Source organism: Brachyhypopomus gauderio, unplaced genomic scaffold, assembly GCF_052324685.1.
Source record: "Brachyhypopomus gauderio isolate BG-103 unplaced genomic scaffold, BGAUD_0.2 sc113, whole genome shotgun sequence".
Taxonomy (NCBI): domain Eukaryota; kingdom Metazoa; phylum Chordata; class Actinopteri; order Gymnotiformes; family Hypopomidae; genus Brachyhypopomus; species Brachyhypopomus gauderio.
The window spans coordinates 70267-96954 of record NW_027506934.1 but is presented as its reverse complement, the minus strand read 5'-3'; the positions used below and the strand labels follow the sequence as shown (position 1 = coordinate 96954).

The 26688-nt window shown below is 44.0% G+C and overlaps 1 protein-coding gene across 1 annotated transcript; it reads right to left on the bottom strand.

Annotated features, from left to right (window-relative positions):
- Window positions 1-3230: 3230 nt before the first annotated feature.
- LOC143497853 (NLR family CARD domain-containing protein 3-like) lies at window positions 3231-18971 on the bottom strand. The gene is given in 11 exon segments (XM_076993461.1): window positions 3231-4220; window positions 4516-4562; window positions 6939-7112; window positions 8081-8251; window positions 12310-13646; window positions 13648-14090; window positions 14745-14949; window positions 16099-16153; window positions 17763-17909; window positions 18023-18130; window positions 18858-18971. Coding segments are annotated over 10 exon segments (3168 nt in total). The 5' UTR covers window positions 18073-18130; window positions 18858-18971; the 3' UTR covers window positions 3231-3681.
- Window positions 18972-26688: the final 7717 nt, after the last annotated feature.

The window sequence follows — 26688 nt, the reverse complement described above, 5'->3', positions numbered from 1 at the left end:
GCATGACGGCCATCTTGGTACGCATCTTACGACGAAACATCAGTTCAAAAGGTGACACACCTGACATGGCATGTGGTGTTGCACAGTAAGTGTGCAGAAAGTCTGTCACTGTCGCTTTCCATGGTGCATTTTGGACAATTGCAGCTTCCATCACACTTTTCAGCACTCGATTAAATCTTTCCACAGCACCATTGGATGCAGGGTGGTACACAGACACTCTGGTGTGTTTGATGTTGCGTTCAGCAAGGAATGTAGACAGTGCAGTGGAGATCAGTTGTGGACCGTTGTCTGTCACTACATACTCAGGGTTGCCATAGCGACTAAAGGTTGTATTGAGAAAGCTCATCACAGTCTCTGTAGTGATAGAGAGTGTGGATGCAACTTCTGGCCATTTTGTGTAATAGTCAGTTAAGGTGATGGCATATCTGCAGTCCCATGTGGCTGTTTCGAATGGTCCCACGATGTCAAGGCCTAACTTGATCCACGGAGTGGAAGGTAGAGATACAGGCTGTAGTGGTGCGGTGAAGGTCTTTGCTGTACGATCCAGGCTCTGGCAGAGTGTGCATGCAGACATGTAGGATTGGGTCAGTGCATCCATTCCAGGGAACCAATACAACTCACACAGCCGTTGTTTTGTTCACACTCTGCCCTGGTGGTTCTCATGTGCAGCACAACTAGTGTTTTCCACAGGGAACGAGGCACCAGGAAGCGAGAGCCACGGAGCACTAGGTACCATGTACGCTCAGTTCATAGTGCATTTTGAAGCAGGGCTGAAGGTCAGAGCTCAGGGCTTTTTGCCACGCAGCCTTTTTGAATTTGTGAGCGTAAGGCTGAGAGCTCTGTGCATGACACGGAAGCAGACTGGAACTCAGCAGGTGTGACGGTTGCTCTGGCTGTGGAGAGTAGGGCAACAACCTCAGGCTCTGTCTCAGGTTCATCAGTATCAGGTGTAGACAAGGGTAAGCGCCACAGACAGTCTGTAGTTTGGTTCTGTGCACCAGCACTGTAGACAACGTCGTAGTTGAAGCAGAGCAGTCGTGCTGACCACCTGGTGATGCTCATTCCAGCCCTGTCAGTGTCTTTGGTGCAGAGGAGTGTAGTGAGGGCCTGATGGTGGGTGCGTAGGGTGAACTATGACCCCACAGGTACCTTCTCCATTTCTCCACCCAAACACACGCTAAGGCTTCTTTCTCCACAGTCACATACTTCCTTTCAGTCTGTGTAAGTGTCCTAGACTCAAAAGCAACAGTGCGCTCACTGTCATCAGGGTGAATCTGTGTAAACACAGCGCCTGTGCCGTAGTCAGAGGCATCTGTAGAAATGACACAGGGCAGCACAGGGTCGTACAGGGCAAGTGCAGAGCTGTGCACCAGCAGTTGTTTCACCTCATTGAAGCATTTGTCAGTCTCGTCAGTCCAGCTGTACTCTGTGTCAGTGCACAAGCACGCAGTGTCTCCACCACGGTAGCGTAGTTGGGTATGAATTTGTTGTACCATGAAAGCATCCCAAGGAATGAACGTAAGGTAGCTGCATCATTTGGTGGAGGTGCTTGTTTGATCACTTGTTAACATCAGCGAGGACCTGACATGGGCAGTGCACACCACACAGGTACTGAAGAAGGCCCACCAGCGCCTCTACTTCCTCAGAAGGCAGAGGAGGTTTGGTCTGAAGCCCAGCATCCTCAAGACCTTCTACACCTGCACTGTAGAAAGCATTCTGACTGGCAGCATTACCACCTGGTACGGGAACTGCACTGATCTTGAGAGCAAATCTCTGCAGAGAGTAGTACGAACAGCACAGTCCATCACCGGGGTTCAGCTCCCTAACCTGCTGGACTTATACACCAGCCGCTGCCTGAGGAAGTCCAGAATGATCATAAAGGACTCCTCCCATCCTAGCAGGACTCCTCCCATCCTAGCAGGACCCCTCCCATCCTAGCAGGACTCCTCCCATCCTAGCAGGACTCCTCCCATCCTAGCAGGACTCCTCCCATCCTAGCAGGACCCCTCCCATCCTAGCAGGACCCCTCACATCCTAGCAGGACTCCTCCCATCCTAGCAGGACTCCTCCCATCCTAGCAGGACCCCTCCCATCCTAGCAGGACTCCTCCCATCCTAGCAGGACCCCTCCCATCCTAGCCACTGTATGTTCTCTCAGCTGCCGAGTGGTAGGAGGCTCAGAAGCTTTAAAGCCAGAACCAGTGGGCTCAGAGACAGCTTCTTCCCCCATGCCACCAGACTCCTGAACAGCCAGTAATCTCGGCTCTGACCAACCCACACCCTCCATTACATGCATGAGCACCAAAGCACTTTATTTCACACTGCACCTCTGCACTGCTGGACTATTGGACTTAATAATACCAACCCGAGACAATACTCCACCCCTGCGCTCCCATATACTCACTCCATACCTTAATAATACCAACCCGAGACAATACTCTAGCCCTGCGCTCCCATATACTCACTCCATACCTTGCTCTGACATCAATACAGCATCATACTCACTGGAATTACAGGCACCTCTATACAACAGTATAATCTCCATAACCTGTTACATTCATCTCCATTTTCTGTGCAATATCACATGTATATTTAATATATTGTAGATATCAAAAATTAGAACAATACTTATTTTTATTTTCAAGACATACAGACACTAGTTTAAATTGTTTGTAATTTATACATCTTTTGTTATATTATATTATATTGTTGCTGCAAATTGTGGAACTTGCACACAAGTTTTTCACTCACCGGGGTACCTGTACTCTGGTGATGTGACAATAAATCTGATTTGATTTGATTTTGATTCATGTGGTGTGTGGAGCTCCAGCGAGTGGGTTCAGACTGAATGATGCTGTGCTGGAGGAGGCCAAGTTCTTTTACATCTGTTCTCAGATTCTGCTTTGCAAGCACAAAGTGGTTGAAATGTTTATCAATGTTCTTTAGCTTGGCATTAATGTCCAAATGACGTTAAAATTCAAATAAAATGTCTGTGTGGTAGTTTTAGAAGTGAGCAAAAAACTGAAAAGTGCACTGAAAACAGAGAATCAAGCAAAAACAAACGTGTGCTTAAAACAGTGAAACAAACACACTTAACTGTGTGATTCTTGTTTCTCTGCTCTCACTGTCACTGGTTTTGCTCGGTTGTTTTGCTCAGTGTGTCTTGCTCGATTGAACCTCATCTTTGCTCTCTTGTATTAAAGACAGTAATCTCACTCCACAGGACTGGAGTAAATTTCAGTCTTTCTCTTTAATGGACAGAAGAAAGCAAATGTACATCACATCAAAACATAAAACACTTTACATATGTTGCAATTTAACCAGCAAAATCACACACAAAATCCTATACTTTGCCCAGTTATGATACTGTATATCAATATGTGGTTGTCTGCTACCATCTACTGGACACATACCGGAACTGCAGGGAAATTTTGCATAAATGTAAAATACTGGATAAAACAGTAAAATGTAGAAGCAGGTTCTACACTCCACGGTTAACTACTCTGCATGTAATCACAGGACTTTATTTACCCCTAAACCTAGAAATGCAGAGAAGACAGTAACTGTTGAGGCAAGAAAAAGAGGAGGGAGAGAGAGAGAGAGAGATTTTGTTCTCCAGTTGTGTGTGTAGAGGAGTGTGTGTTTCCATGGAGACTCAGGTGTTGCTCCAGTACACAGGAGGTTATTCTAGTTCACACAAACACACCGAGGAGTCAGAACACCAAACCCCAAACCCTACATAGAGGGGCTCAGTGAATGTGGAGTGGAATGTGTGTAAGTGTGTGAGTGTGTGTGTGTGAGAGGAGACGCTGTAGAAGGACAGAGTGCCGGCCGGCCAGTCCAGATACACTCCTACTCTGTTGGAGCTGGAGGGGGCTGAGATGTCAGTGTAGTTATTATTGTGACAGACAGAGTAACTGTTATTATAGCAGCGCAGCTTCCAGGACTTTATATTACATCCAAACCCACAGTCATCACTGTCTCCTTTCCTGCTGATTCCTTTATATGTCACTGCTATACCAGCAACTCCACTACACTCAACCTCCCAGTAACAGCGTCCAGTCAGACTCTCTCTACACATCACCTGAGTCCAGCCATCAAATCTCTCTGGATGATCAGGATACGTCTGCTGCTCCTTCACACACGTCACCTTTCTGTTCCCCTCAGACAGAGAGAGAAGTGTGTGTGCTGTGTTTGGGTCCAGTGTGAGCTCACACGCATCTGCACACAAGAAGAGACATTAGAGGAGATGACACAAATACAAATACTGTGTGTGTGTGTGTGTGTGTGTGTGTGTGTGTGTGTGTGTGTATCTGTGTATATGTATCTGTGTGTGTGTGTATATATATATATATATATATATATATATATATATATATATATACATGCTGGTTATATTTTCTGTGTGCGTGTGTGTGTGTGTGCGTGTGTGTGTGTGTGTGTGTGTGTGTGTGTGTGTGTGTGTATATCTGTGTATATCTGTGTGTGTGTGTGTATTAACTACATAACTGCTTACATTTTCTTAGTCCTGGTTTGAGACTGATCTTCCCTGCATGATCCACCCTAAAGAACACACACACACACACACACACACACACACACACACACACACACACACACACACACACACACACACACACACACAGTTATTTTTTATTCTGAAGGCTCTGTCCTGAGAGAAATATAGAAATAGAGGAAGAAAGCTCTATTACTCACACACACACATGCACCTAGATAACTGAACTGTCTGTCCCACACACACACACACACACACACACACACACACACACACACACACACACACACACACACACACACACACACACACACACACACACACACACACACACACCTCTATAGGGTCTAGACTTCACAGATTACATTCACTGCCTTGTGTATAGAGTCAAACCCTTTAAAGAATATTCCAGGATCAATAATTAACTATACTGATAGGCTACTGATAAAAGTAGGTGTGTCCGGGGCGCAGCTCTCTGTCCCGCAGCAAACTTTAAGGCAACCAATTAAAGAGCTTCTCCAGATCACATGCTTGCCAAAAGTTTAAGGACCTACATAGACACCCATTAGTCCAGCGCCCCACACACAGGAAGTATACGGTACACATGTAATGTCACAGACATTCAGTGGACAAAAGGAGAAGGTGAGACTCCACTTCGAACTGAGAGACTCCACGGACCCGGCAATTCCAGCTGCCAACCCTCAGATTCGCACTGGACGGAAGTGGAATGCATCCCAAGCAGTTGACCAGGCAGTGGAACGGCTGAAGCACCAGGAGATCGTTGGTGCTACACAGTTGGGCAGATCTGGTCTGGGATGGGCAGTAGCACCAAAGAGCTGGTCCAAAGCGACCAGGAAGGAGAGGAAGGATCTTGTGATCTCTGAAGTTGCCAAGATGGAGGAGGAAACATACAAGATTACAGCAGTGAGCCAGCAACAGCAAGGCAGATGGACTACTTGGGAGGCTGTGCTAAACAGAACCATCACTTGGGCCGATTTGTGGAGAACTCCCCAGGCAAGACTGAGCTTTCGGATTAGGGCCACATACGACACCTTACCGAGCCCCCGGAACCTTCTCACCTGGTTTGGCACAGAAGAACACTGCCATCTCTGTAGTTTCCCAAGTCCAACCCTAAAGCACATCCTCTCCGGATGCAAGACAGCGCTGTCACAGGGAAGGTACAGGTGGCGGCATGACAAGGTCCTGCGCAAGCTCGCAGAGATCCTGGAAGCCCACAGACAGCAGGTAAACCGGTCAGCAAGCCTACCCACCTCCCCGATGTGGATCCAGTTTACCAGGCCAGGGACGACAGCACGGTGCAGCACGGGGACAGAGCGGTCGCTCCTGTCGCTAGGAAGTGAGTGGCAGTTGGCAGCCGACCTCAGCCGCCAACTGAAATTCCCAGCAGAGATTACTATAACATCGTTGCGCCCAGACATCGTGCTCTGGTCAGCACCTGCCAAAGCCGTCATCATGGCAGAGCTGACAGTCCCATGGGAGGAGCACATGGAGTCCTCGTACGAACGGAAGAAGGACAAGTACGCAGAGCTGGCAGCAACGTGCTCACAAGCTGAGTGGAGACCATTCATCTTCCCAGTGGAGGTCGGATGCAGGGGCTTCACTGGGACATCCACACAGAGGCTACTGAAAACACTGGGTGTCACAGGCCCTAACAGGAGGCGAGCTTTTCGCAACCCTGCAGAGGAGGCGGAGGAAGGGAGCTTCTGGCTGTGGCTCAGAAAGAAGGATGGCACATGGGGGAAAGAAGCTCTTGAGGGAGACGTTCTGGTATGCGGTCAGTACTTGTGCTTGATTCAGGGAGATGGACGTCCCTGACATGCACAGTCCCCTGCGACTCATTCCACACACAACAATAATAACGCTGGGGTCAGAGAGTGGGGTGAATACAGATCTTTCAGCAGGCTGCAGGGGGCGGCAGGGAGATGTCCCTGTCGCTGCTCCACCACCCAGAGATGTTCTGGGGGATAATGGAGCGAAACATCAGTGAAGGGTGGCCCCCCAGCTGACGACCCTGCAGCTCACACAATGGCACCGTCGGAGGTGCGTCAGGCAGCAATGCCAAGCAGGTGTGACCACCTGTGCTTACATCTAGATAGAATTATTGATCTTTTTTTAAATGTACGATAATTGTCAGTATTACTAGTTTCATAATACTTTTGCAATATATAATTTACATAAGTTCATATGTCTAAGTAAAATTTTTTTCTCTGGATAATTTGATGAGGGTGGCACCCCAGCGGCCCCTACTGACGAGCTGCCACTGAGGTCATGTATGATACTGTATGTATTTTAGGAATAAGACCATGTGTGTGTCATGTGTGCTGTTTCCATGTATGACACTGTTCTTCTCACATTTGGAGTGTGTGTTCACACACAGGGTGTTTAAGGGGATTCCTACATACCTGAGTGTGTCCAGTCTGCAGTGGGGATCCTCCAGTCTAGCAGAGAGCAGCTTCACTCCTGAGTCTCCTGGGTGGTTGTAAGTCAGATCCAGTTCTTTCAGGTGGGAGGGGTTTGAACTCAGAGCTGAAGCCAGAGAAGAACAGCCTTCCTCTGTGACCAAACAACCAGACAATCTGCAGAAAGGAGGAAAAAGAGGGAGAAAGACACTGTCCTCACTGCATTTGCAGAGCAGCCAGTATGGGGCGCTAGAGAGGCCAGTAACTAGTGGAGGCATCACCCTGTGCTTTATAATAAACTACTGTCATGGTGAGGTTTCATATCCATTCCTCACATATGATCCTACACCACCAAACACCCTCCACAATATTAAACCTAATAATCCTAAACTGCTTAGCTCTGAACTTTGATATAATGTTGTCAAATGTGTGTGCACAAGCACTGAAAAGGTGGTTTTTTCATTACATGTCATTTTAATATTGGGGTATTTATCATATGTGTAAATGAAATCAAAAGATATTGCCACATTTTCTTTCACAGTAGTGTAGATGTCTGGATTTGGAACATTAATAACACACTTGGGGCAGAGCTGTTTTACAACCTGCGTGTTTGTCGCTTCTATGCAGGTGTGTGTGTGTGTGTGTGTGTGTGTGTGTGTGTGTGTGTGTGTGTGTGTGTGTGTGTGTGTGTGTGTGTGTGTGTGTGTGTGTGTGTGTGTTCAGCTCTGTGTAGGAGTGTGAACGTTTCCATAAATACCCACATACATTTGAACAAGGGCTCATCTGAGTCTCTTTAGAGTGTTACATTTCTCTTCTAGGAGATTATGTAAATCTACTTATGCATCACACATTTTTCTTTCTCTCCACAATGTGGTCAGTCAATGAAATGTAGTTCATGTAGTTAATTTTAACAGAAAATATTTGAAATTAATAAAGAACGAAAACCTCATAAAATAAAGAATGAAATTGTCTTGCATTGCATTGTGGTAGATGTATTTATACTGTACTCAAAGGAGTTTTATTATTTTAAAAAAGGAAATTTACTTTTAAAAGTACATAAATATTTATCTTAATATTTATTAAAACCCTGTAGTGTCACCACACTTCACTGTTTCCATTCCAGATTAAATTGACAGAAAACTCACCTGAGAATCTCCAGTTTACAGTTTGAACTCTTCAGTCCAGCACAGAGCTGCTCCACTCCTGAATCTTGTAGGTCATTATTATTAATCTCCAGCTCTTTCAGTAAATTTTCTGTTTGTAGAACTGATGTGAGAGATTTGCAAGACTCCTCAGTGAGACCACAGCCAGACAGTCTGTAAAGGAGGAGTAAATACAGTACAAAATACAGATTAGGGATGCAAATTATCGATTAATTCATTAATCGTTAGTTGATTGATCTTATCGATCGACTTTCGATTAATCGATAAGCGGCGTTTTCCACCTGAATTTCAGTGTTTCAATAGGGCTTTTAAAAATATTAGCTAAATATACTGCTCAAAAAAATTAAGGGAACACTAAAATAACACATCCTAGATCTCAATTAATAAAAATCTTTGAAATCAGTTGAAAATCTCTCATTTCTACCCGTTGTCTGTTCCATTTGCACAAGAGCAGTTGAAATTGATTCACAATCAGTGTTGTTTCCTATCTGAACACGAAGTGTGGATGACTTGGAGTTACATTGTGTTGTTTAAGTGTTCCCTTTATTTTTTTGAGCAGTGTAGTTAAAACACTTTGGTCAAAAAGTATATATTATATTATGATAATTATATTGTATTATATGATATATTGCTCAAGTAATTATGCATTAGGAATTTTTTATGGTATAACAAAATACATTCTTTCATTTAAAAAAGGAATAAATTAAGGACTGGCTCCGTTCTTGCATTTGAAACATTAGACATTTTAAAAAATGTAAAAAAAAAAAAATTTAAAGAAGAAATTAAATAGAGAGCCAAACAGAATCTTATTGAGCCCATGTTTGGACAATGTTTCTAGCTTTGTAGTGAACACATGCTGTAACGCGACCGGAGAGTGCCCAAGTCTCCACAACATCATTGAGCTTGTCAGCTAAATTGTCAGCGGTGTGTCTGTCCGACATGTTCGTCGTAATCAGCACTGCAGATTTTAGCTGCCAGTTCTCGTCAGTGTAGTGGCACGTCACGGTAATGTAACTTTATGTTGTTAGAGTCGTCCAACAATCTGTTGTAAGGGCTACAGCAGTAGTGGTAGCTAGCTTTGTTTTAGCTCACTCTTCATTTTTCATAGCGAGCTTCGAAAACGCTCGCCTTCCCAGTGTAGCTGTGATTTTAGGTTGACCAGGTGCACTGGTGATATGCAGGACAGCTGCATGCACAGTGTTCAAATGATAATTGAGTGAGCTAGTGGAACTGTTGTACTTCAATACCGCATTACACAGAGAACATTTGACTTCTTAGCCTAAATTAACAATGTTGAAATTGTAGCGACTACTACTCCTCGCAGCGAGTTCCCTAACAGACAGGCACTTGGCCCTTTAAGTGACACTGGGAGAGCGGCGCCTGCGCGCGCCAGGGGAGGGGGAGAGAACAGTGCTGTTGTTTGAGTTGCGTGGAAAATAAAGTTTCCCTCCTCGGGATTTTCTGGATTACGCAGTTTCTGCCTCGTTTCCCGAACCCGCTTCAAAATGGTCCCACACCGCACGTCTTTTCGCCCGCTTCATTTTGTTTTCCACTCTGGTCTTTCGCGACACGTGTTCACCTCTCGTTCTTACACTCTGTTCAAGTTACTATAGGAACGCTCTCTAACGATTAATCGTGATTAATACATTTTGATCGAGTAACGTCTTAATCGACAATTAATCAAAAGTCGATTAATCATTTGCATCCCTAATACAGATCAATCAGATGATGCTGGATTCCAGAATCTGAACTGCTGATTAAATTATCCTCTGTATCTGTTATGCAGCTCAACCCTGGAGACTGCAACTCCCAGAATGCCCCACGTCATCTGACCCGTTCCTCCTCCCCTCAGTACTAGTTCACAACTGATTCTCATCATAGGCTATTATTTATATCACGACACTCAATAAACTCTTTGTGAAGTATTGCCGACATTTTGAAAGCATACCAAGAGTTTTTCCTGTATTCTATTCTCTTTGTGGTTCGACCCAGTTTGGCTAGTTCACTGCTCTCCTGGATTCTCCCTTTTTGTACCTGTCTGTTTTTTTTTCTTTTTGTGTGTACCTGACCTGGACTGCTTTTTTGACATTGACTTACGTCTGGATCCCTCTCCCCAGTTGTTTCATCCATCCATCCATCCATCCATCCATCCATCCATCCATCCATCCATCCATCCATCCATCCATCCATTATCTGAACCGCATAATCCCGCTAGTCGGGGTCACGGGGGGGCTGGAGCCAATCCCAACATCTCCGGGCGAAGGCAGGGTACACCATGGGCAGGTCGCCAGTCCACCGCATGGCCAACACACACGCACGCACGCACGCACACACACGGGCAATTTAGCATGATCAATCAACCTAACACGCATGTCTTTGGACTGTGGGAGGAAACCGGAGTACCCGGAGGAAACCCACGCAGGCACAGGGAGAACATGCAAACTCCACACAGAGCAGCCCAGACTGAGAATCGAACCCAGACTGCCTTGCTGTGAGGCGACAGTGCTAACCACCACACCACCGTGCCGCCCCTGTTTCCTCCATTTACTTCAATAAACAAAGTGTGTTTAAGTCTGTGTACGTTTGTGACTAATATGTACCCCACATCACAGTATCTTGTAAAATAGGATGAAATTAATTACATTAACAGATTTAAAAGTATCAAAGCAGAGGCCAGTAACTGTAGTGGAGGCTTCACCCTGTGCTTTATAATAATCTACTGACATGGTGAGGTCTCATATCTCATATGTTCATGTAGTTAACTTTAACAGAAAATATTTGGAATGAATTAATAAAACTTCCTCCACACCCCCCAATCTTTGGAGGACAACTTTGTTTTTATGTACAGATCAAATGATAACAATTCTGTATAATACAGTGCAATAGTGATAACAATTATTGGGGTTAGGTGGACCATAAGAAGATAGAATATAGAAAAGAGGGGGAGAGAAAATAAAAAGGGAAAAGACAGAAAAAAGGGGAGAAGTAACCACAGGGGAGCAGCCGGGAGAGGACCGGGCACGACAAGCCCCAGACCCAGAACCAGCTGTCCTCACACATACACTCAAACTCATATTTACATTCACCCCCATGTATACACCCCTACATACATACACACACCCCCTTATATACACCCTTATTATGTATACACCTACACACATCCATATACACATGCATACACACAAACACACACACACACACACACACACACACTCATCCTCATAAATAGACCCTCACACATATATACAACTACACAAACATACACTCCCACACACATTCACCCACACCCATATACACTCTTACGGACATGTATACACCCACAAATATACTTACACATTCATCCCAATATATACACACACACCCATATACCCCCCCCCCCCCCCCCCCCCCCCCAACATGTACTCATTCACCCACCTATACAAAAAGAGACAAGGACAAAGACACATTCATCCAAACTAACACACCCTCTATGGCGGGGGCAAATGGCTGGACCAGCAAGGATCGGCAGCAGCTCCAGGACGCCACCAGTCCAGCCCCGCTAGTGACCCATCCCTGTCCCGGCAGGGAGCAGCAAACGGGTGAAGGAAGGCATTCCCACCCCTCCACCCCCAGTGCTGTGTAGTGTGTAGGTGTTGGTGTATATGCATGTATGGTAGTGTGTGATACTATGGTGTAGTTAAAATTGAGGGGACAGGTGCTGGGACAAACGTGGGCAAAGCCCCGGGCCACTGGTCAGTGTTTGTCCACACCGTCCCCTCAAAAGCCCTCAATGTGTAAAGTGCAGTAAAAACTGAGGGACAGACAGTGGTGAGGAGACGGGTGAGGTCATGACAGCAGGTCCACCTCATTGACCTCTGGGTAACATGCCTGCCCCCCAGGATCCTAAATGTATGAGTACTGTATGTGTACTAGTCATCTAGTTAGGAAAAAGCCAGCTAGAAAAAGCCAGCTAGTTAGACACCCTGTTTCACACATTCATCCTATATATACACCCACACACATTCATCCTATATATACACCCACACACATTCATCCTATATATACACCCACACACATATACACCCACACACCTTCATCCCATAAGCACAACACCCAGGCAACACCCTGCTGAGGGCCAGCACCCCCCCCCCCCCCCCCCCAGACCTTCTGATTCAGTGATTCAGGAGCATCCAGTGCTATGTCACTGTGAATCTCTGAATGAAAATACTCACATGACTTTTCTGGATGCTTTGACCACTGGCAGCAGTCTCAGTAGACATTCCTCTGATGGGTCATATTTATTCAGGTCAAATTTACCCAGCTCCTCTTCTGAGTTCAACATCACAAACACCACAGCTGACCACTGAGCAGGAGAGAGACTGGCTCCACGCAGACGAGTGTCACCTCCTCTGCTCAGGTATGTTTGGACTTCCTGTACTAGAGAATGATCATTCAGTTCATTCAGACAGTGGAACAGATTGATGGATTTCTCTGGAGAGGGATTCTCCCTGATCTTCTCCTTGATGTACATGACTGTTTCCTCTTTGCAGTGAGAGCTGCTTCCTGTCTGTGTCAGTAGACCTCGTAAGAGAGTCTGATTGGACTCCAGTGAGAGACCCAGAAGGAAGCGGAGGAAAAGGTCCAGATGTCCATTCTGACTCTGTAAGGCCTTGTCCACTGCACTGATGAGGGAGTCAGACAATGTGTTTTTGACCAATCCAGGTTGTTGCTGTTCCAGCACATTGGTGTTAGTGGAGATGAAGGTAATAAACACATATAAAGCAGCCAGAAACTCCTGAACACTCAGATGTACAAAGCTGAACACTTTCCCCAGCTGTAGACCAAACTCCTCTCTGAAGATCTGAGTGCACATTCCTGAATACACCGACATTTCTCTGACATCAATGCCACTGTTTCTCAGGTCGTCCTCATAGAAGATCAGGTTGCCTTTATCCAGCTGTTGGAAAGCCAGTTTTCCCAGTGCCAAAACATGTTTTCTAGTTTGTTGAGGGTCAGTGTCACTTTTCTGATCATACTTTTGGTCCTTGTGTTTGATGTGAAAGATCAGGAAGTGTGTGTACATCTGAGTCAGAGTTTTGGGGATCTCTCCACTCTCTGCTTCACCCAACATCCTCTCTAGAACAGTGGCTGCAATCCAACAGAAGACTGGAATGTGGCACATGATGTAGAGACTTCTTGATGACTTCATGTGTGAGATAATTCTGTTGGCCAGACTCTGGTCTCTGATTCTCTTCCTGAAGTACTCCTCTTTCTGAGGGCCACTGAACCCTCGTACCTCTGTTACCTGATCAACACTCTCAAGAGGGATCTGATTGGCTGCTGCTGGTCGAGAGGTTATCCAGAGGAGAGCAGAGGGAAGCAGATTCCCCTTGATGAGGTTTGTCAGCAGCACATCCACTGAGGTCGACTCTGTTACATCCCACACGCTGTCATTGTTCTGGAAATCTAGAGGAAGACGACACTCATCCAGACCATCAAAGATGAACAGAATTTTGTAATTTGTATAGTGAGTTGGTTTTAATTCACGTGTTTCTGGAAAAAAAACAATGAAGAAGCTGCACCAGACTGAGCTTTTTCTCCTTCATCAAATTCAGCTCCCTAAAAGGAAGTGGAAATATGAAGAGAACATCCTGATTTACATTTCCTTCAGACCAGTCCAGTATGAACTTCTGCACTGAGACTGTTTTACCAATTCCAGCCACTCCTTTAGTCAGCACAGTTTTGATGACTTTGTCTTGTCCTGGTAAGGGTCTAAAGATGTCACTGCATTTGATGGGTGTCTCCTGTGTTGCTGGTCTCCTGGATGCTGTCTCAATCTGTCTCACCTCATGTTCATTATTCACCTCTCCACTCCCTCCCTCTGTGATGTAGAGCTCTGTGTAGATCTCATTCAGAAGTGCTGTGGTTCCATGCTGTGAGATTCCTTCATTAATGTTCTCACATTTTTCCCTCAGTTTGGATTTGAGTTTTCTGTAGCAAGCAGGGGCCAGTTCTGATAAAGAGGAAGACAACAGCACACATGTTAATGTCTTTAGGATCAATCATAACAGACTCATCATAGGAAATACAAGACAAAACATCTTTATGAATAGATATTTAGTCCCCATAGATTGGCCATGATACATTCAGGAAATTGAAGTACTGTAAGAGTTAAATTAGAGGATGGTTAGAGTGTCTGGGTATCAATAACACTGAATGATCAGCAGTTTGACATGGAGAACACATGGGTTGATGGAGGAAGCCATTACACCAGCTGAAGTTCCACCACAAACACTGGTAACTGTCACCTGACTGAGGAGACCTACAACTAGCAGACTGGACATCTGAGAGACAATGGAGGGAAATAGAAAACACACCTGTGTATGACATCATGAGACAGTGACCTGTGGTCAAATCTGATTGGTCAAATCTCAGTTCTAAAGAATAACAATGTATCTTCAAAACTCCAACATTCTACAATCACATGACAACAGTGATAAATGTAGGAGAGTCTTGAGTCTGCACCTGAGCAGACTACACTGAAGGGAGGTCAACTGAGGACAGACCAACACTGATTTAAGATCCTCATTGTGAACTGAGATTCACCAAGTGTCCTCCCTCTGAAGTAATAAAGTGATGTTATGATGTCATGACCCAGAGTTCTTACTGGTCTGTAGTGTGTTAGCGAGGTCTGTCTGGTTCATGTTCCTCAGGACGTGCAGTGTGATCTTCATCGCCCCCTCTCTGACACTGCTCTGATCCTCCTCATCCTCCACCTGTCTCTCAGTGCATGCTGGGTAATCTGGACTCAGTAGATTCTTGAATCTCTTAAGCTCATTTTTTACCAGAGAGATGATTTTGTGCTCCAGCTCCTGAATAAACAGTATCAGTAAAACTACAGTGTTACAGACAGATGATTATAACACAGGATAATCCATTAAACATAAGAGAGGACTGAACTGAGAGGGACTGGGTGGTCCTGTGGACATTATGGTTTATTACAAAAGTTAAAGTACAAAAGTTTAATATTTAAGTTTCAAGAATACAGTTTGAAGTTTTAGTATTAAGTTTAAGAATACAACCACAGAACTCAAACAAGCCAGAACATACCGGTAATACAATATCTCCCAATATAAGAACTACCACAGAACAAGAGAATTAACAAAGCTTAAATCATGGGCAGTCATGGCCTGGCGGTTAGGGAACTGGACTTGTGACTGGAGGGTCGTGGGTTCGATTCCCAGACAGGCCATGACTGAGGTGTCCTTGAGCAAGGCACCTAACCCCAACTGCTCCCCGGGCGCCGGGCTAGGGCTGCCCACCGCTCTGGGCACGTGTGATCCACAGCCCCCTAGTAATCACTAGTGTGTGTGTGTGTGTGTGTGTTCTGACTGCACAGATGGGTTAAAAGCGGAGGACAAATATCGATTGGGGTGTAAAAATCACAATTGACAAAATATGGCACATTTCATTTCATTTTTTTTTTTTAAATAGGACAGACTAACAAGAGAAGGGACAGAGATTAAATAGGACAGACTAACAAGAGAAGTCAACTGTGAAGAGGTGGGACTGATAATCACAGGGTGGAGTTACTGAATGGAAGGAGGGACAGACAGACATGAAAAACACATGGGAAGTATAAACAGGGAAAGGCTGGGCGGGGCTAGAGGGACCAAACAGACAGATTGACAGGAGAGGGTGGAGCTCAGCATGACACCCTACACACACACACACACACACACACGCACGCACGCACGCACACACACACACACACACATATGCATGCACACACACACACAACATAATCAAGGAGGTAGACAATTTTAGATGTGTTCGGGGACAATGGCTAATTCTGGCACTTTTATAGTTATGTTTATTAATGTACACTGTCCCTGTCAAAAAAACGAATAAAAAAATAAAAGAAAATAAAAATACAAACACACACACACACACACACACGCGTGCACGCACACACACACACACACACACACACACACACACACACGCGCACACACACACACCTTGAATACTGACTCCAGTTTGTCTTTAGAAATCTTTACAGGTTTCTTTTGGACACTGTGGACAAACAGAACAACAACTTTAATTAAAAAAATAGACATATAGACAAAATAGACATGTTTATAGACATGAATTCATATATATGTTACATTCATGAATACATGTTACATTCATGAATACATGTTATATTCAGGTACATGATGATGATGATAATGATGATGTGATACATGTGGAATAACCCAACACATCTGAACATGTGACGGTTCACTGGGCTCCCAGACTGAGGGACACTGAACCCAAATGCTGTAGTGACAGTAGAACAAACACAGAGAACCTGCACCTGACTTTAACTCTGGTGATGTAGAATAATGTTTATGTGAATAGTGCCTCACTTTATTATAAACACCTTGTACCGGTACACACTAGACACTTTATTAGAAACACCTTGTACTGGTACACACTAGACACTTTATTAGAAAAAACGTACAGTTCTGAATCAGTCTAGTTCTTGTATTTCTCATTGTGTTTACTCTCATAATGGTGATTCAAATTGTAATCCTGGTCTTCACAAACTAAATACACAGCTTTACCACTGACTTCAATAAATACACATTTAGAAGTGAATGTTTTGTTAAAAACTGTCACTAATGTATCACTCACTGTAGGTCAGAGGTCACAGGTCCACTGCTAAAGTTAAGAGGCTCATCCTTGGACATGTTACTCTTCATAGACACAGAGCTAGTCATGATGATTGGACATAATGGTGGTAGAATCTAAAGGGGATATGTAAATAGAGTAGGGGGGGCAATGTGTATCTGATTAGAATATGTCACTGTAGGCTGGTCCGGCTCCTCAGGGGATCCGCCCACTTCACAACACTCCACCTCCCGTTCACTCCATAGATCACAAGCCCCGCCTACTGATCAGTTCTCTTCATTCCTGCACCTGTCACTCATTTCCAGTCGCCCTCTTTATCCGTTAAAGTCCAAGATTGAGTGACTCTCTTAAGGGTTCAGAGCGCTATCCGCTCCTCTGATCCCTCGCATTTAAACTGCATTTAACTGCTTTGAGTTGTGCTGTGTCTATGATGGAAATGGACATTAAAGTCGACCCAGCACCACCTCCTGTGTCTGCTGCATCTGTCACCTCGTTACAGAATATACCGTATGAATAAACATTAGTGCTCCTCTGAGCACTGGAGACTTTCATGTTGGGGAGAGACGCAACCAGGGCTTAATTTGAGCCGGATCCTGCCGGAACAGGATCCTGGAACACTTTAATTTTGAAGCGCGCGTTCCGGTAACTGTCTGCCTCGATCCGGTAACATTTTATGTTGTCCACTGCTTGCGTTCCGGCATCGTTTGATTTACAAATTAAGCACTGGACTCAACTGTACACCAACGTTGATCTACAATAAAGTGGGACCTGTCATTCTCATCAAGTGATCTTGGAGACTGTCTTCTTTATTTTATTACTCTGTTCCTTATTTGTTTAAGGATAATTCAGTGATACTGGCTTTAATGTGGGACTAAGGAACCACAAATATTTACTCCCTCCACACAAAGGCAAGAACTGAGGCGGGAGAGAGAGAGGAAAATGTGGAGAATGAAGACTTAAAATACTTTCAGTCTGATTAAAGAATCTCTGTGTGTAATGTGTCACTCACTGTGGGTCAGGGGTCACAGGCCCACTACTGAAGGCAGGAGGCTCATCCATGGACCTGTCACTCTTCATAGACACACAGCTGGGTACTGGAGATGATTCACTCTTCATTAACACACAGCTGGGTACTGGAGACGCTGCTCTCTTCACCCTGATGAAGATGAGGAAAGTGTTGAGTAATTTTGTTCTTCACTACATCTCATTTATCCTGAATATTCCCTCTTCCTGTTTCCTCAGATTAAGTCCTGATGTAAAGCTCCTCACTTTTGGTCAGAGGTTCCTCCTCCACTGCTGGAGTTATGAGGCTCCATCATGGAGTTGTTCCTCTTCACACACACACAGCTGGGCACTGGAGATGCTGCTCTCTGCTCCCTGTCAACAGTTCATCATAAAGAGGAGGAGCAGGACACTGAAACACTGATTATAATGAACCTGATGTCACGGCAGTGTGACTCCGCCCCCAAACACAATCCCAGTAACACTGGACACACTGGAAAAGGACATTTTAACAGATATGTTATATACAGTATTCTACATATACGTGAACGCTTGCTAAACACTTAAATGCAATAACACGCTACTTTAGCGCCATCTTTTGGCAACTTATATTAATGAATATTGACGATGTTTTTTTCTTTTTTTTTTACCAATGTTCCGCCTAAGATCGTCTAGTTTAGAACAAATAAAAATGTGATTTAAAGGCAAACTATTCTTCCAGTGTGACAATATCAGTGACTATACAGTGGCCTCTCTTGAAAAATGCTAAATAATATTTGAATCCATATTTAATTTTAAACTTGTATCTAAATAGTTATATTTAGGTATCATAAGTATCTCTAACTACAGTGACTCTTTGACGATGATCCTTAAATACAGATTCTCCTGAACAATGTTAAATACGACATGCGCTATCACCTTTCTCCGTGTCAGTAATCTACATTTCCGGAGTGACTGAAGTTCAAAAAGTTCGCCGTTTTGTCACAGATCGTTTCGTACAGATTCAGACTGGATTACGTCCTTTATCGTTAGAACATTAAACCAGTATATTTTGTACATAATGTAACATTTCAAACATTTCTGTAAGTGTTAATAAACTCACCGTCGTATGTCCCAGACGTGCGTTCATAAGGTGATTTTTATTTGGCGTTTACTTTCGGTTTCGTCTCATCTCATTTGACCACACCTATGACGTAGTTTCCGTGCGAACACTAGGGGGCGCACAGACACAGAGCGAAAAACAAACGTGAACGTCATGGCCAAACGTTTTGAGAATGATACAAATATTAATTTGAAAAAGCTTCAGTTTTTATAATGGCAATTTGCATATACCCCAGAATGTTATAAAGAGTGATCAGCTTAACAGCAATTAATTGCAAAGTAAATATTTGCCTAGAAAATGAACTTTATCCCCCAAAACACATTTCAACTTCATTGCAGCCCTGCCTTAAAAGGACCAGCTAACATTGTTTCAGTGATTGCTCCATTAACACAGGTGTGGGTGTTGATGAGGACAGGGCTGGAGATCAATCTGTCATGATTAAGTAAGAATGACACCACTGGACACTTTAAAAGTAGGCTGGTGCTTGGCATCATTGTTTCTCTTCTGTTAACCATGGTTATCTCTAAAGAAACACATGCAGTCATCATTGCACTGCACAAAAATGGCCTAACAGGGAAGAGTGTCACAGCTAGAAAGATTGCACCTCAGTCAACAATCTATCGCATCATCAAGAACTACAAGGAGAGAGGTTCCATTGTTGCCAAAAAAGCTCCAGGGCGCCCAAGAAAGACCAGCAAGCACCAGGACCGTCTCTTAAAAGTGTTTCAGCTGTGGGATCGGGCTACCAGCAGTGCAGAGCTTGCTCAGGAATGGCAGCAGGCAGGTGTGAGTCCATCTGCACGCACTGTGAGGCGGAGACTCTTGGAGCAAGGCCTGGTCTCAAGGAGGGCAGCAAAGAAGCCACTTCTCTCCAGAAAAAACATCAGGGACAGACTGATATTCTGCAGAAGGTACAGGGAGTGGACTGCTGAGGACTGGGGTAAAGTCATTTTCTCTGATGAATCCCCTTTCCGATTGTTTGGGACATCTGGAAAACAGCTTGTTCAGAGAAGACGAGGTGAGCGCTACCACCAGTCTTGTCTCATGCCAACTGTACTATGTGAAAATATAATATTTGTGTCATTCTCAAAACTTTTGGCCATGACTGTACATTTGTATTTCATATGTATACATATAGGCCATAATGTGAACCAACAAAAAGTGCTTAGAAAGTGATTTTTGTTCGCACGTCTGGGCACTACTTTTTAAAAGTGTTTTTGAATAGACAATACCCTTATTGACATTGAGTTAAAAGTTCTCCGTAAAATATCCTGCAGTTTTGTCACAGTGCATAAATGAATATATACGTGAATTTAAAAAAAACAAAATTTCTATGCTGCTGGTTTTGCTTGTAACTTAATTCATCTCCATTTTCACAACCTAAAATGTATCTCAAACTGACCTATACATGTACCTAAACATATAAGAGAAGTATTAATGCTTTAGTACACTCAAGTGTGAATTTACATTATGGAATATTGCCACACAAAATAAAGCATAAACACAATATGAAGTTGTATACACTGGTGTTTTATATATCAATTTTCAGTAGATACTGTGTAATCACAGACAGCAAAAAAGTACAGACTTTAGTCAATGGTGGCTGAAATAAATCAAAACGTTACTGCACCCCCTTTTGTTTTAAATAATGAATAAAATAAACACTACAATAAATGCAATATACAGCTACAAATATGTTTATACACAGTACAGAATGGTGTCTTAAGGTCACAGCATGGTTCATTCTAGCATTGAATACATTACTGTCCCTCGATCCCAAATACAAAGTTATTTTCTTACTCATTACTATTATTCATCCATTTCACTGTCATCATCAGAGTCATCATCCCATGGAGCAATGTGCTCTGTTTCTTTTAAAGTATTTCCACAATTTTGGCATCTACATAAATCTGTACAACACGGGCTGGCAGACATACAGGAACATCTCCCTGTCTCACATTTGCCCTGCTTACAACTGCAGTGAACTACCTGCAACACACTTTCAGGGGCGGGTTTTAGTCATCCAGGTCACCGTTAACTCTCCATCCTCAAGGTGCCATCCATTGCCAATGGGTGAAGGGGCACATATTACTTTTCAAAGAGTGTCTCGTTATTGCTGCTTGGTAGTTTGTCCTTTTGCAATGCTGATACAGGGCATCACTTCTTGGGGCATGGATAGTTCTGGCAAAGCTGAGGTTGACATGCAGAATGTTTTGTATCTGGCATCGTTCACATCTGCCAAGAATGTCTGACCATACAGTTGGCACACATATTTGCAAAGCAGTTCAAAGGTCGACTGATCCAGGTTAAAACTACTGCCCAAATCTGTAAATGCAGTCAGGTATTCCTTTTTCTCTGAGACAAAAGAAAATGTCTTTCTTTTGCCCTTGTCCTGAAAGGCACTTGTAGAGTCACATCCTGAGAATGTGTGGATCCCAATAAGAGCTGAACACACACGGGTGCCAAGAGCTGATGACACCTTGGCTATGTCAATGATTCTTGTTCTGTTGGTAAATCCAGTGAAAAAATACAACCTACAAGGTAAAGCTCTCTGCAAACTTACAGCAATTACTGCCACATCAGTATCAGGGCTCTTGATGACTACAGTCTTATGTTCCTGTGCAGCATGTTGTGCATGTAAAAACAACCTGGAATATCAACATAGCCAGCGTTGGTTCCTCAGTTGCACCCACAATCCAGGAAATCAGATTATACAATTTGAGAGGGACAACAGATTTAGCTTCAGTTACATTTGTCATCTGATGTGGGTGGCCGTGGGCATGTCATCCCAGAAGCGTCATGCAAAAAAAAATTTGGGTTTTTTCACAGTCACTTTCAGTTTGTCTTACCTCAGTTGACTCAGTTGTTGTTGCTGTGTCTAATGGGTGAGGTCGCCCGTCTAGTAAAGTATCTGCAGATAACGTCTCAACAAAAACCATCTGACACATGTAGCGCTTGCTGGGAGAGTAAAACACCAGCTGGGGGAAGTCACGGGCTAACCGCCTCTTCAAATTATTCATTTTTTTTTTTTTTTTGGCCCACCTCCACCCCCCCATCTTTGGAGGACAACTTTGTTTTTATGTACAGATTTAAATGGCAATTATAACAATTCTGTATAATATATAGTATAGTGCTAACAATATATAGTGATAACAATATGCAAAGTGATAATTATTGGGTGGACCAAGAAAAGAGGGGGAGAGAAAGAATAAAAAGGGAAAAGACAAAGAGGCAGGAAAAGAAAGAAGAAGAAAGAAAATAATAATAATAATAATAATAATAATAAAAATAATAATAATAAAAATAAATAAATAAATAAAAAAAAATAATAATAAAATAAAACACGCAACCAGCTCAAATGACCACTGCAAAGAAGAACAGAAAGTAAACCAAATACATAGTACAAATGAGTGCGATGTATGGGTGTGTGTGTTTATGTGCAACCTAAAAGTGCAACATAGGATAGATGTATGGAATGTGGATAGCAAGGGTGGATAGCTGCGACAACATCCCCCCAGAGGCCAGAGGCGGGCAGAGAAAGACCCGGGAATCCCACCCGCAGGCGGGAGAGAGAGACCCCGGACAGCGCCCCACCAGTCAAGGAGCGCAGGTCCAGGGGAACCAGAGGGAACAGATGTAGGTGTTGGTGTATATGCATGTGTGGTAGTGTGTGATACTATGGTGCAGTTAAAATTGAGGGGACAGGTGCTAGGACAAACGTGGGTGTATGTCCACACTGTCCCCTCAAAGGCCCTCAATGTCTAAAGTGCAGTGAAAACTGAGGGACAGACAGTGGTGAGGAGACGGGTGAACCATGGCAGCAGGCCCACCTCGTCAACCTCTGGGTACATGCCTGCCCCCAGAATCCTAAATGTACAAGGACTGTGTGTGTGTGTGTGTGTGTGTGTGTGTGTGTGTGCTTGTGTGTGGGGGGTGGGTGGGTGGGAATGCTTAGGTCCAGAGGAAAGGGTCCTCTGGAAGAGGAGAGCCAGCTTGCTAGCTGGCTCATTGAGCACCGAACCTCACTGCCCCCCCAGCTCAAGGCAGGGAGCAGTCGACCTGGGGAGACCAGGGTGACAACCCTCCCCACCACCACATCCAAGCTCAGATCCACACCACACCAACGGTGTTAACGGCGGTCGTTAATTTGATACTCTTATCGGGCGATATAAAAATTATCGCCGTTAATCTATTCTTAAAGTTGGGTTGGGAACTGGGTCAAAGTGGGTAAGCAAACTATGATGACTTTCAACTTGATAGTTTAGCTCGGCTGTATTCCTAACCAAATTGCACAGTAGGGGCGAGAACGAGTTTTTAAACCTGTGAATTACAAATCGTACGTGTTTTTACATGGATGCAGCCACGAAGTCGCCAGGTTTGCTTCATGGAAAATTCATTTTTAGGAACGTAAAGCGTTACCGGAGCAGAGCTCGGAGCGGTCGTTTTCTGCATGGTCCTAGCGCTAGATTCGTCGCTATTTAAATATTTCTTTTTAACCGTTAAAACTGCAGAGGACCAAAACTGACTTTTGAAAATTACGTCCGTGAGGTTAAATGTACTAAATGTTGGCTTACATTTCAAATATCATGTTTAGCTGAATAAACATGTTATTTAATGTACAGTATGTAGGCTTACAAATTCATGTTTAACTGAATAAACCGTTGAACACGAGTAGCCTACATTTTATTGAGCATGTTTTTTTTTCTTCAAGTATCAAAGTAGAACAGCTTCCTCAAGCAGTCATTGATGCATTTTGGAAACAGGAGATGAGCCCCTGGTCTAATGCACCCTCTGTATTAAGAAACCCTATCTCAAAAACTGACTTTTAGTAATTACTTGGGTAGCACGCATATGAGCCACTTTAATATAGATTAATCTAGATTAATTTCAAGATTTCAGTGAGATTAATCTAGATTAAAAAAATTAATCTATGCCCACCCCTAATATATACACACATACATACATACATACATACATACATACATACATATATATACATACACATATATACACACATACATACATACATACATACATATATATCTACACATACATATACACCCACACACGCTTGTCCCATATACACAACACCCCTGTGTATGCACCCACAACCATACCAATTGCACAGTGATCAAACGATGACAGACATCAACAGTATTGAGGACATGCTGGTCGGAGTCCGGAACCCTACCTCCCGGCCCACCCCAGACATCCCCATCATCCACCACCCCACTCCCACCACCCAGGCACCTCGGAGCCCCAAGGCCCAGACCCAGCGCCCCGACCCAGGCCGACCGACCCACCCCACCCAGCGGTGCAACCGCAGCGGCGCAGGTCCCCCCGCACGGGCAGGGCCCCAGCTTGGGGTCGGGGGGCCCCAGGCACCGGGCCCCGCGTCCCACCACCTGGCCCCACAGGGGAGGCCAGCCACCCCGCCGAGGGCCAGCATCTGCTCCCCTCGCACCCCGGCCCCACACCCCAGAGCCCAGAGGGAGCGCCACCCAAGCCCCCCCCCCACCACCGCCCGCCAGGGCAAGCACATGACATCCCAGGTCGGCAGCCCCGGCCCTCCAGCCCAGAAAGTGGCCGGCACGAGCAGTCTCCCCGGGGTCGACCCCCAGCCACCAACCGGCCCTCCGGGAGCTGAAGCCCACGCCAACCACCCCGACTAGCTAATGGAACTGATCAGTGGGAACCAAAGAGAATTAAATTCCTCCGACTGGTCTTTAGAGGAAGCAGACATTCTCTCCAGACAGATGTGATCAAGTAATAAATTTTTGTAATGAGTAATATGCAGGTTCTTTTTCGTTTTCCAATTGATGAGAATGGTTTTCTTGGCGATGCATAGGGCAGTGAGAACTGTAGGGGTTATAGTTATGAGATATAACTAACCTACCTGCTTGCCTACAACCAAGGACGGAAATAGGTGCAGAAGAAGGATTGACGTGCATAAAACTTAAATATCTGACTCCAAATTATAGTTGGTAAGAATCTAAAAGAACTCACTTCTTGAATAGATCAGTACAGGTTATAGAATATACCTAACCAACTTTATAAAGTACCTTGCTATAAACAATAGCCTGCTTTGTCAGAGGTTTATCATAAACATGCGTAGCAGATGGGATACTTTAGAGGGAATTGGCATTAGCATTGATTTACCTTTTAACTGATACTAATAATGAGCTCATCTGGCCCAGTATAGCTATAATCAAGGAAGACCGTGGCTACACAATTAACCAGATTTATTCAATAACCAACAAAATATAAAACAATAACAACCATACTAGATTAAAGTAACAATAATACCTAATGGAAACAGAGATACCAACCGGTGCAGGCTGCCTCACGGAGAAGGACCCCAAAGGAAGCAAAGAGAGAAGAGCCGAGATGAAAGAAGAGAGCCCAGATGAAAGAAGAGAGCCCAGATGAAAGAAGAGACCCCTGCACCCACAAACTTGTCTTTTTATATCCCCCAGCATCTCAAAGGGACAGCAGTCACAAAAACAAGGTTAACCAATGGGAATCAGGTTGCTGGTAAAGACATCAGAGTACATTTGCATACAGTGTGCATTCCATACAGGACTGTCCCCTTTGGGGTGAAGTCTACAAACCTTATCAGGGAGTGATGGAACTCTTATCCTGTTAGCATAACCTGCAAAATAAGACTAAACATGCCACACAAACATACTGACATAACTAAAATACAAATGATCAGTTTTATCCCATTGCTCTGGGAACCTCTTGAGGTAAACCACCATTTGTTGCCCCCCATGGTTTTATGGAGGAACACCAGATCCTGCATCCCCCACAGGAACACATCTGAGCACTCCTACAGAACTATGTGTGATATGTTTGCCTCTGTATCTAATTCACTGACGTCTCCTAAGATGCACAGTCTGGGGGAAGTTGGGATGCAGCTTTTAAGCCCCGTGGACAATTCTACACATACCTTCTGCCAGAATTCCTTAACAGGCCTACAATCCCATATAGCATACATATAGTTATCAATTATATTGCCTGTACAGTGGGTGCATATGTTTGATTGTGCTAGGCCCATTGGTAACATCCTTTGTCCTGTATAGTGTGTTCTATGAAGGACTTTGTATTGTATAAGTTGTAAGTTGGGGCTTTTACTTATTTTGAAGATATTTGTACATATGTCGGTCCAGAAGTGTTGATCTGGATTAATAAATAGATCTCGTTCCCATTTGGCTATCGGAAGGGAGATTGAGTCATCAAATTTTAACAATAATTTATACAGTTTTGATAATAATTTAGGAGTATATAGATTTAAAAATTCAGTTATCCATGCTGATATTTCTAAGTTCAGTTGATTGCGGTTGAATCTCTGTTGAATGATGGATTTTAATTGTTGATATTCCCGAAATCTACTGTTGTTTATTCCATATTCTGATACAAGTTCCTGGAATGTGACAAAGTTTCCATCTTTAATAACATGTTCTAAATTTTTTATTCCCTTGTCAAGCCATGATGTGAAATGTAGTACTTTCTTGTTCTGACAGATGTCTGAATTGTTCCAAATGGGTGTTAGTTTGCATGGGATGAGTGGGGACTGAGTTAATTTAAGGAATTCCCACCAGGCTGTCAGTGAAGTATTTATACTAAGGCTTTTAAAACAGTCCTGACGCTTAATATTAGAGCTAATGTAAGTGTGACGGGCAGGTGTGAGCAACAGAAATGGAAGCGATCACGCCAAGTCTCGGGGAAAAAGGATGATTTAATAGAAAGTGTGCAAACTAAAACCCGTGCAAAAGATCCAAATTAAGGATATAATGACCAGCGGTCAACTGGTACGAAGACAGGACATATA